At 42.8% G+C, this 12530-nt stretch overlaps 1 protein-coding gene across 3 annotated transcripts in view; it reads left to right on the forward strand.

Annotated features, from left to right (window-relative positions):
- The window catches only part of Dnc (phosphodiesterase dunce), a 189141-nt gene that overhangs the window by 21576 nt on the left and 155035 nt on the right, over positions 1-12530 (forward strand). For 2 of the 3 annotated variants that reach the window (XM_076781000.1, XM_076781001.1), the window contains exon 3: positions 5380-5619. The exons of the other annotated variant lie outside the window; for it this stretch is intronic. In XM_076781000.1, the coding sequence (XP_076637115.1) occupies positions 5537-5619 (83 nt within the window). In that variant the 5' untranslated portion in view covers positions 5380-5536. The remainder of the gene's footprint in view (positions 1-5379; positions 5620-12530) is intronic. 3 annotated transcript variants of the gene reach the window in all.

The raw sequence follows: 12530 nt of genomic DNA on the forward strand, positions 1-12530 counted from the left end.
CCGGGATTAGATTAGGTTAGATCTTCATTAGACTCGGCTATATCCACAGCAGAAGCTAGTTCGTGCATTGGTTTCACATTAGCTATGATGGATCTGCATTAGACTGTGGTAAATCTCTATCAAGCTGTGGCTGATCTATGTTAAATTGATCGTCATATTAAGATCACCGATTCAGTCTAGAGAAACGGAGATCAGATCTTTGGATCGACACACAATAGGTTTTTCTCCAAAAGATCGCAAGGACTTTTTTGTATTAGGTCGTCCTATATGTTGGTGAAAAATTAGAACAATATTTTAAACCAGAGTGTTCGACCAACAGTAAAATTCAAATAACAAATTTTATCCTCGTATATTCCAAACTATCGAACTTATGGAACGATCTAATAATATTTTTTAAGTAGAATTCTAAGAACAATTGCAACTTAGTATTGCATACAACATCATCGATCTCTAGATCTTTCGCTCCAATTATCGTCGCATGTTATTGTTATAAGGTTCTGTTTGAGAAGCGTCTGCATACGATTAGGTGAAATTCACATTAAACCGAAAGTTTGAAGGACCAAAATAGGCTCTGGAGAATTTACAGTAGAATGATTTTAGTCTTCGTTGCTTTGAGCTGCATTAGGCAGCTGGGTTAAGTTTATATTAAGGTAGGTTGGATCTGCATTAGGTTGTTGTGGTTCGAAATTAGTTTCCATCGTCACCACACTGGACGATTTACAAAGTTATGAATACGTTGGAAATATGACACGATTGCATCAACATTAAATTCTATTAAATTTGCGTCATGAATGCATGTACAGTTCAGGACAAAATTTAATGAAAGTTTAATCAAAGTGGCATTATTATCGTACACATAACTTTTATAATATATTTTTATGGTCCATTATTTAACGAATAATTTAATTTTCTGGTGGAGGGTCGTTATGGGGGTGCTTTTTGTGGAATGGAGTTGGCAATTTGGTACAGATTAACAGAATAATTAATGCAAACAAGTATTAATGCAAACAAGAATTTTTTCTTCAAAAGTGAGTAGGATTTCGGGGGTATGTGCAATGACCAAAAATGATTGTAATCGACCCCTGCAACTAAAAATAATTTTTTTATGACGATTTGAAATTTTTTTTTTTCGTCGAAAAATTTAGGCACCTACCCCCTGTCGATTTTTCTTTAAAATTTGTTTCTCAATTTTAATAAACGACGGGTAATGCAGTAACTGAATTTATTACTAAAAAATAAAGCACATAAAATCCCTACGCTTAATTCGTCAACTGTTATAATAATATCAACCTTCGAATATTCCTTTGAAATTACAAAAATCTTAAAAATGTCAGTAGTACTATTCACACTCCACAGCCTATTTTCGCGTAAATCATTCGTGTTATTTTACTCACCCTTTCCTACAGAAAGCATAGATCTTAACAGTATCCCCAAACGAACCTCCGACAACAGAATTCAATCCAACCCCTAAATCTTCAATTCGAATGTCACCCGTCACTCACAGCCGTACGCCCATAACAGAATTAATTCCCCATCGACACAGATACGTTTTAAAGGGTAGGATACGCGAAAGAGCTTCGCTATTGATTCATTTGAAACGCTATGTGGTCACGCTCTCCCAATAATGTTGCCCGAACGTCGTTTCACGAGGGTCGGGCAATATTCGCTGAAATTCACGTTCACGCGTTAACGAATCCCTCGATACAACGGACGTTAATTAAATGATTGTTGATATTCCATTGAATGCTCCCCCATAATTGGGGGGTTTCATCGATACGACGGCATAACGGGCTCGACGGGGACGAGTAGTCGCGTTTTATTCTGTGTCAGTCCCGGTAATTAAACACGACCGGGCCGGTTTTATTGCGCCCAAAAATGTTGCGTTCCGTTTACCCGTGACAAAAGAGCGCTTTCGAGGGGGGCAAAGCGTCGAACAATGTCTCGCCACGCGTGCATTGTTTCACCCACGTTGCGCAAGCAAAATCTCCCCGAGCGAGAATGCACGGAAAGCTCGCGATCGTCGAATATTTTCAGCTAACAGAAACACCCCTTTTGCACAGGCACAACGGACGCAACGGGCAGAATTTATTTGTCGCGTACTGAAAACTTTGCTTGTTAGCGGCGTTCGTTTATCAAGCGTACGGTAAGGGAGGATTCTTAATTAAACGAGTTTGTGTTCCTCTAATCTTCGATCCACAAGGTTTTGATAAACTGTTGCCTCGATCGATGGTGTATTCTGAACTTTTTCGTTGAAAATACGATGATTTGGTAACAGTGAATCGTTGTTGAGTTTTAAGGGTTGCAAATGGGGGTGTTTCTTTCGTTAAACTCGCGAGAAAAATTAAAATTTCACACCTTCTTTAATTTTTTTCTCGAAACTGGGAAGGAATTCGGGGGTATGTCTATTCACCAAAAATTATTGTAATTGACTCCCGCAGCCGAAAATAATTTTTTCAGAACGATTTGAAAATTTTATGAAATTTCAGGGGAATCAATCAACGGTATGGTCAGACATTGTATTTTCGGAAAGGAATTTTTTTCTCGAAACTGAGTAGGATTTCGGGGGTATGTCTAATGACCAAAAATGATTATAATTGACCCCTGCAACTGAAAATAATTTTTTTAAAACGATTTGAAATTTTTTTTTTCGCCGAAAAATTTCACATTCTCGAATTTTTTTCTCGCAAGTGAGTAGGATTTCGTGGGTATGTCTGTTCACCAAAAATTCTTGTAATTGACCCCTGTAACTAAATATAATTTTTTTAATGAGATTTAGTTTGCTAAAAATTTGGGTAAGGATCTTATTGGAATATTTGTTTTCTGGTTCCCGGATTGTTCCGAAATTGTATCGATAACAAATATTAGAAACAACGATAACGGAGGCTCGCAGATTACTTTTCTCCGATCCACGGTTCGTGGGTTTTTCGATAACCGAAGGGAACGTGTGGTATTGATAACGTGGCTAGTTGTAAAAAGTCGCATTTACCCAGCCAGCGAGGTACAGTTTTCATTTTCGTGGCAATCCCCCCGACATGTCGATGCATCGCGCGTTGATTCTCGAAAGCTCGACGTCATTTCCATTCGCTATTCAATTAGAGAATTCATGCGCGTATCGTGCGAACGAAAAAACGCAGGGAATTCGAGGTTGGATTAGTTTGGGAACCGATTGACGTGTTTTTCCTCTGTTAATAGTTAACGATTCGGGTGGAATATTGTTTATAATAAACGAGTTTCACAAAGTTCAGAATGTTTTGGCGAGAGATAGTCTTGTATGTTTCGGAAAATGTTTCAGTTTTCAAGTATTAGAAACAACCGTCGTTTGTCACTTGAGAATCTTTCACTATGAGGCGTATCGTAGTTTCAATTTTCATCTTAAAGCTAAAACAAGGTTCCAATCGCTAGATACATTTAATAATCGATCTCCTTGGACCACCTACGAACCCAAAACAAGATCTTACTATTACAATTGAGTCCTCAACGTCCATCCACGTTAATTAGACGCCGTCCAGGCTCCAAAGCAACGTTCAAGTCCACCTGTCGAGCGAATAATTCTCTGCCAGACGCAACATTGAGTCGACCCTGTAACAATCGAGGGTTAGTCACGTAACAATCACTACAAGCAGTAGAAGAAGCTCAGTTTATACAGACTCGCTTGATCTCCAAGCGAAGCGTGTGGTCGCTTGGCCATCCGCCAACACTTTTCAGCCGCTCATTAGGTCTCCATTTTCTATTGTATGCAGCGTACGTTTAGGATAGAACGGGACGTAATGAAAATATTTACTCTATCCTCCGGTGTTGGTCGCGCGTGTTTGCTCAGAACGCTTGGACGCTGAATTGGACTCGAGATTCTATCGTCAACACGAGAGCTTACAAACCACTGTATTACGAGAATTAGTCGCGAGGAACGACTAGCATTTTTATTCCAAGCATTCCACGGCTTTGTTTGCATCGTATAAACGTAAGAGATGCCAGATTGAAACGTTTTTGTGGCTCCTAGCATCGCTTAGTGTCTCAAATTATCCAGAAAAATTTCTTTTTAGGCATTTGGATACTCCTTTTACAGTTAAAATTTAAGAGTTCTAGATTTATTTTATTTTTAATATCTAATCTTCAGAATTAATTTTTTTGGCTTGTTAGATGTAATCATTTTCTCCTCTCTGCTTGTTAGCAATATTTTCTTCAGTTTTTTACTTTTTTATTATATAATATACTGTAGATTTAATAATTTGGCAATTTCAAGATAAGATTTATTTTCATTCTGTACCTTCAATATTAATTCACATTTACTTTCTGATTCATAATTAGAACAATCATGAAAAATTATACTCTACTCAATCTTTTGAACCACACAAAGTGCAACGTTCACATTTTATTCGCTAGAAATTCAATTTTCATTCACCTTGGACTACTTTTGTGCACTCAGTGCCTTGTAAATTCCGTTTTTGCAACGAAATATGTTCGTAATTTTACATATTCGTTCTCGTGACTCCTATAAGACTCTACCCACAATTTTATTTCGAAAACTTGAACTTGTTTAGAATGTAGATTGACAGAATTCGGATAGTTTCGCGAGCCACTCTATTACAATAGGTTTAGACGCTAAGGAATACTTAAAGTAAAGTTATTCTACCCTAGATACCACGGTTTCTATCGCCAGAAATTCCAGTTGAAGAGAAACAGCATTGTTTTCCTTCGATCTCATGAATATTTCATTCGAGTGCAGGTCGCATCCTCGAACGCGATCCTTTAATCAACGAGAACCGCGGTTCTATTAACACAGGAAGGGTTCTTTTGGTTGGCACTCACCAGGCAAATACGTGACAGTTTGTTTGCGAATTACTTTCAACACTGTTTTTCTCCCCCTTCGTCTTTGTAAGCAGCTGTCACGTTTCTTGGGCCGTGTGGCGGCCAAGAAGAAATCCGATAAAGCGGCGCTTGTTTCACCCAAGTGCTTCTTATTCGTTACATCTGGCCTGTCATCTTAACGATCCCTTTATCACGCTCATTCTTACCACCTGTTATTCGTTTCTGTTTCGTTCAAAGAGAGTCTGAGAGTGAAGAATTAAAAGATCTGCTCTACTAATATTTTCTTAAGATTTATCAGAATAAAAAAGTGCAATCCTGCAGTTTGAATTGCAATTTCAGTGAAAACTAAAATGTATTCGTAAACCTCAAGTTTATAAATAATTAATATAAAAGAAACTATCCTCTTGAATGAAATCGATGAAACGCCGTTCAATCTTGCGTGAGGTATCGGTGTTCAGGGGAAAAACAGGATGATCAAAGAAACGAGTGGTCGTGTTTGAAATCGGTCGAACCTCCGAGCGTGTGAAATTGGACGTTGGACGTCGCGTTGGCGGCGTTGTGAATTTCTTCCAGGCCGTACCAGAAGAAATCGCCGACACCAAGCGGCGGGGGCGGCGGCGGTGGCGGTAGCAGAACAGGTTGGCGATCGCGCAGAAGCATCACGACAGCTGGTGCACCGATACACCAGCATCACGTGATCGCCAGTGCAGCTGCAACTGCACAGGCCAGGATGCAGGCCGAGCAAGGGAGCATCGGTGAGCTGCGCGGCTACCACAATCTGAGGTCGCGTAGACACACTCTGGCCAACGTTCGGTGAGTCGAGCAACATTACCTTGATAGGGAATTTCGAAACTGGGGATTCAAAGTATCCAGGACGTTTGGAGAGTCGGGAAGCCTTTGGAGAACCTTGAGTCGTGGGTTACTTGTTGCTTCCAGTATCGATTGACCACTTGCGTCCATCGAGATCATGCTCACGGCGTTTCGTTCACTTTATGGTGGGGTTTGGGATGGGGATAATCATAGGGAAATATTTGATTGTCATGTGAGTTTGGTGTTTTTAAATTGAGGAGGATAACGTTTGTAGTTTGAACGAAAAGTTTAGGGGATTTCTGAAATTCTAAACAGATATCGATCAATATTAGATTGCACCATAAAATTGATATTTTTTGTCTGTTTTGAGAGGTTTCTGAGACTATCAAGTAAAACAACTGTCTACCAATTACGAATCTTACCATTCCAATTATACGAACGAAATAGAGCAGTCGTACGAATTTTTGAAAGAACATTTCTCCATCAACGCGTTCAGGTTTCACAACGTCCGGTTTCAGAGCGACGGAGTTTCTAGTCGTCCCAAAAATAACGTCCTAATAAATCATCGCGAATCACGGGGGATGGGGGACTGTCAACATTCTGGTTGAACAATCCGATTATTTCAGTATCGCATTGAAAGCGCAGACGACGTCTATTTGGACTTGTTTCATTTCGGTTTGGCGACAAATTGTAATCGTACCGTGCCAAACCCACGTTGGTGATCTATGCGGTAACGAAATCTCGTGAATCATGGAGATACTAACGTTTCTGCGAAGATCCCTGTAATATCCGCGGTTTGCTATTAATGTGCAAATTACCAAGGCTGTTTTCACGAGATAATGTTCAAGGCTACGCGTACGAAACGACGAAAATCTCGATTCGTTGCGATCTAAATCGCCTTTGAACATATTCGAATACGAGGAGAGAGAGAGATTCTTTAATGAAACAGAGCACAAATGATCGAATTTTTGATCATCTTCAATCGTAAAAATGTACACACGACTTTATTACAAATTTACATTTCGGTCGAACAGAGAAAGAAATTATTACAAATTATTATGGGACGTAGACACAGGTGTTTTGGTCGTTGAAATTTAATTTTATTTCGATAGCTGATTCTATTACGCATCCGGCAGATGAAAGGACTACCATTCTCTTCTACAATGGAGCCTTGCTATTGATTTTAGAAGAGTACCATTGAGTCGGCCACATTATTGGAAATTACATACCATTTCCTTTGTCGTATCCATCTTCGATTCTATCTTCGTGTTCGTTCGACTGGAAGCTTTTGTTGAGTGCGTTCGTTCCTCTCGAGGTTGGTTTCTTCATTCATGTTACGAACGCGTACCTCTGGCGAATTCCCTCTTTGTGCCTACGTTTTTGGATCACGGAAGACGTATCACTACCTGACGAGCATTAACACGAGTGCTACCGTTGCCAAAGGATCGTACAAAGTGCACTATTTCTGGCTGGAAAGCAACCTCGAGTCATTCTCAACCGTATCTTTGCAAAGAAACCTGATATCCATGATTCAGGTTGCAAGAATGATTAGAAAAACAAAATATTCACTCTGAGAAATTTCTATGAGCTTGTGATGTTGATAAATATTTCTTAAAATTTCGATTCATCTTGCTATATGTAAAATATTAAATGCAGATACTAATGTTCCAACGGGATGCAGATTTTAAAAACAGATGTTCTCAACTAACCCCCGCTAAATCCCCGATGCAACGTTCCGATATTCCATTTTCTCAGTCTCCAGCTGTTCCCCAGGACACACTGAATATGTAAATCAGTCTGGATCTCCGCAAGCACAGCGTACTTTTTTCACCACTCCAGGTTCAGTTTCCATCGTCGTGCTGCACGAACAGTCTACAGAGTCCTTGTCCTCCATCTTGCGTTCCTCTTTGTCCTCTTCTTGCATCTCCACAGTCTCCTGCGCGCTCGTTTCGACGTTCACCGTCTCGATCAACACGTCTATCCTTCTCGTCTTCTCGACCTTGATTTTGGTCATCCTCACCATGCAGCTTTGATCAGTCTTTTGCTTGTAGGACTGGAGTGACGGTTTCCTCGAAGACTGCACGCTAGCAGTGACTTGTTGATCGCGCGTCGGTCTTTTTACCACCGTCGGTAACTGTCTCGTCGAGTCTGGCGCTTGCAGCGACATTTGGAGCCTTTTTATCTTGCACACAGGGCAGATGGACTCGTGTTGCACCGCCTGGTCAGTCCCAGGGGACGCAGGTCTGCTCGACACGGGCAGAGCCGCCAGGATCTTGATCACTGATGAGTTCTCTTCTATCGAGGAGGATCTCGAATCCAACGGTGTATTGCTAGGCACAGACTTTCCACACATGCAGCAATTGCACAGTGCCTCAGCCTCCTCGGTCCTCTTCCCGTATTGAACGGATCTGAGCTCCTGCTCGTGACCGAATTTTGAGTAGACTCCGCTGGATTTCAGGGTCTGTAGAATCCGAAGGAAGCTCGATTTTTCTGTTTGGGAGCTGACTGTGACCGATAAGGTCACCGACGGGTCTTTGGAGATCTTCTTCCAGCGAGTCAGTCGCTCCATGATCTCTGGTTCCAAATCTACCGTAGTGCTGGTTATGATTTTAGGCGTAGCTCGTTTGAGCACCTTTGGCATCGAAGGCGTTTGCGTCTCCACGTCTGATACTGTTTGAGTTATTACTTGCATGGTAGTTTTGGTGATTTCTAGCTGACTGATCTCCGTTTGGGTTATCTCTGTTTGGACGACGTCCATTTTTATTGATGGCTCCTGCGTGGAAAGATTCGAATATTAAACTCTAGCAATTTGGATGAGACACTTAGCAATGGGCTGTGAATGTTTATGCATTTAGGGAGAATTTTAATTCTCAGAAATGGAATGCACTTATGAGGGTACCTTATAGTCGTGGAAATTGCTTTTGCTTAAAATTTTTTACACACCTAATAAATGAATTATTTAACACGCATAAAAATATCAATTTGCATAAAGATCCATAGTCTAGTTATCGATTTTAGGGGAGGAAGACTCATGTAAAATGGTAGAACGAAATGTTTTTTACGAACAGTACTAACTTCTGGCAGAGTTTCCGTTATCAAGATGACGTGAGGAGGTTTCTCTGCTCCGACAGCAGCATCTTCCGTCGAAATTCTACGAGTTCCATCGCAAATGCAAGTCAACGAAAACTTGTCTACTTTGGCTGCAGGGAACATTTCCGGAATACAAGGAGCGTCTTCGCATACGCAAGGAGGTAGAGTTTCGTCTATTTCCACGGGAGAAGTTCCCGATGAAACGCTGGGTGTTTCTTCGCAGACACAAGGAAGCGAAACCTCTTCGCTGATTGCAATTTCAGGAGGTACGATCACTGGCTCCTCCGCAATTGGCACTTCTGGCTCCTCGATAATGCCTTCCTCCAATAAATCTTTATCTACTTCCTCTTCTTCTACCTCTTTCTCAATTTCCTCCAGTTCTTCGATCGGTACTTCCACTACCTCGTCTTCTTTCGCTTCTACTTCAATCTCCATCTCTTCGTCCTTTGCTTCTTCTTCTTCTTCTGGTACTTCTGCTTCTGGTACTTCTACGATTTCTTTTTCTTGTATTTCTTCCTCTTCTGGTATTATCTCTACTTCAACGTCCACTCGTTCTTCTTCTTCTTGTTCATCTTCTGGCACTGGTGCTTCCTCTTCCTCTGGTATTATTTCTACTTCAACGTCCACTTCTCTTTCTTCTTCTGGTATTTCTTCCTCCTCTGGTACTATTTCTACTTCAACGTCCACTTCTTTTTCTTCTGGTATTTCTTCCTCCTCTGGTACTATTTCTACTTCAACGTCCACTTCTTTTTCTTCTGGTATTTCTTCCTCCTGTGGTACTATTTCTACTTCAACGTCCACTTCTTTTTCTTCTTCTGGTATTTCTTCCTCCTCTGGTACTGTTTTGACTTCAACGTCTACTTCTTCTTCTTCTTCTGGAGCTGGTATTTCTTCCTTCTTTGGTACTGTTTTGACTTCAACGTCTGCTCCTACTTCTTCCTCTTCTGGCTCTGGTATTTCCTTTTTCTCTGGCACTACCTCGACATCAACTTCTATTTCTTCTTCTTCTGTCACTGGTATATCTTCCCTCTTTGGTATAACTTTGACTTCAATTTCTACCTCCTCTTCTGTCGCTACTGGTATCTCTTCCTCATCTATTACCTCGACATCAACTTCTACTTCTTTCACAGGCACTGTTACCTTGTCCTCCACCGTAACTTCTAATTCTAGCTCTTTCTCCTTTCGAAGCAATAATTCTTCTATTCCAATTTCTTCCTTTTCTTTCACTTTTTCGACCACTTCTGCCTCCTCTTCCATCACTGGTGGGACTTCCACATCAATATCCTCTTTCTTCAATGGCATTTCAGTTTGTGGAATCGGTGTTTCCCTTTCAACTTCTTCTCTAGCTACTGTTTTCACTTTTTCGATTAATTCAGGCTCTTCGTCTTCGCGATCTTTGATTACGTCCATTTCCGCGGAAGGTTCTATTACGTCCGGTATCGCGACTTCATCGACTTCCATTGCTGTTGTGGGTTCATCCTCGTCAATTTCTACTTCACTTTTTTCAGCGGTTGGTTCCACTTCGATCGCTGGCGCTTCGATCTCGGGTAACGTGGCTGTTTCTTCGACTTCTTTTTCTATTTCTTCCGAAAGCACGATCGACTCCGCGACTTCTTCTGCTATTACGACCGCCTCATCCTCCGTCTCCGCAACTTTTACCTCGACTTCCTCAATTTCTGTCACGATCTCGTCCTCCGGCGCGACTTTTACTTCAATTTCTGCGGATTCCATCGGAGCCATTTCCTCGTCAGGTTCTTTTTTTACAGGCACGTCCTCCACTGATTCCTTCACTGGCGTCTGAAAGCAATGGTGCAAGTTTTATTGCGAACGTTCAGACACACTTAGACAAAGACATTTTACAGAAAGACGAGTTGATCGTAAATCGTGAACTGTTGTTCGATTAGAGCTCACAGACAATGAGCGTAGACTTTTATTAAATTAAAAAATTTCACGTCGTTCTATATAATACGTATATTACATTTACACTTACGCCAGTGTACTGTGCAAGCATCTCTCTCAAGATGTCAGCATCCTCCTTCACCACGAGACACTCTGGACATTTCTAAACACGAAAACCAGCTCGATTATTTCCCGACCAAAAACAAAACATTCATCCAACAGTTTGTAAAAATTAGAAGTACGTACCATTATCGTTCTACGAATTACAGAAACATTCCCCTGCCACGCTAACATATCCTCCCGTAACACAAGGATTTTATCACCAGGAGGTTCACCATCCTCGACGCGATCAGTCTCGTCAACCTCGTCTTCCTCGACGATATCTCCTTCCATCATTCCCTCCTCGTAAAGAACTTCTCCCTGGAATTCCTTTGGAGCTTCCTCCCTCGTTAAAGAAACACGAGGACCCTCTGTTTCCTCTTTTACCATCCTGTATCCTGGCAGTTCCAAACCTATCGTCTCTCTTCCTTCTATCTTAGCCATCTCTATCTCTAGCAGCTCCCTCGCAGTGACACGTTTCTCCCTCAAAGCGGTCATCTCCTCCTCGGTTAGGCCAGTTTCCGTGTCGACCAGGCCCTCCTGGCAAGCAGCCTCCGGAGGGCAGACGTAATCGTCGTCAGCGTCCAGCGCGGACAGGGAGCCCAATCGAGCTAGGTAATCCGCGGCTTCCACGAGCTTTTGCTCCTGAACGATAAAGTCCTCCGGGTGAATGGCCAGTCCAGCCTCGTCCACGTCAGGTTTCGCCAGAGTCTCCCTCTCAGTGGTCTCCTTCTTGTACAGCACGTCTTTCTCGTCCACATCCGCGAAATCGTCGTCTCCACCAATGGTTCTGTGCAAGGTGGAGACTAGAGCCTCAGCTGCCTCGTCAACAACGTCAGCGAAGTCGTCGTCCCTGCCTATCAGAGCCTCGATCTTCTCGATGCTCATGAACTTCTCCAGCTGGGACCTGCAAGTGGCCATCCTGGCCCTCAGCTTCTCCAGCTCGTCCTCCAGCTGAGAGATGCGATCGGCCATTTGCTGGTTGGCCGCTGTCTTGCTGGCCAGTTGTTCTTGCAGGGTCCCAGCTGCGTCGCCCTCGAATCTCGCCCAGAGCTCGTCAGCCTGCTGGAGAGTCCTCATGTAGTCCTCCTCTCGACGCTCCAAGTCCGCGATTTGTCTCTTCATGTTCAGCTCGGCCTCCGCCAGCTGCTGAAGCTTCTCCAGGCACATCACGTCCGTGGATTTTATGGACGCGTTGCTGGGGACCTTTTCTAGCCACTTCTTCTTGCACTCTATTACTCCACAGTCACCTTTGCAGGTTATGGTTCTGGGTTAGTACGAGAAGCTACTTCGTTAGCGTTAGTCGCGGAAGACAATTGCTACTTCGTTGTTGGGGTAATTGAGGAATAAAATTTCGGGGATCTCGAATAGATTTCAAAGCAAATGGGAATCCGGAGTACAACTCACCAGCCGTGCAAGCGTCATCGTCTTCCTCGACGCTCTTAGCTTCCTTGAGCTTCTGCACCTCAGCAGTGAGTTCTTGAATCCTCTGTTTCTGTTCCTCCTGCCTCTTCTTGGCTTCCTCCAGCCTCTTCTCTCTCTCCTCCAACGCAGCCATCTTCTCAGCCCAAAGCGTCCTTGCCTCTTCCACTCTCTTCTGCGCCTGCTTCCTCTCCGCCTCGATCTCCCTGACTCTGCAATCAAAGTGTCGACTAGGTGTGCTGGGACAATACACCTCCCCAGAAGCTGCTCCCTGGAACTGCTTCTCCAGGACTCTCTGGATGCTTGGGACAGATGCACCCTGAGACATTCGCCAAATGTTCCACACCATCACAGCCGGCATCGAGCACTCCAGTATGTTCAGTCGTTGCTTCAGGTCCCCCTGT

This window comes from Colletes latitarsis, chromosome 13, assembly GCF_051014445.1.
Source record: "Colletes latitarsis isolate SP2378_abdomen chromosome 13, iyColLati1, whole genome shotgun sequence".
Taxonomy (NCBI): Eukaryota; Metazoa; Arthropoda; class Insecta; order Hymenoptera; family Colletidae; genus Colletes; species Colletes latitarsis.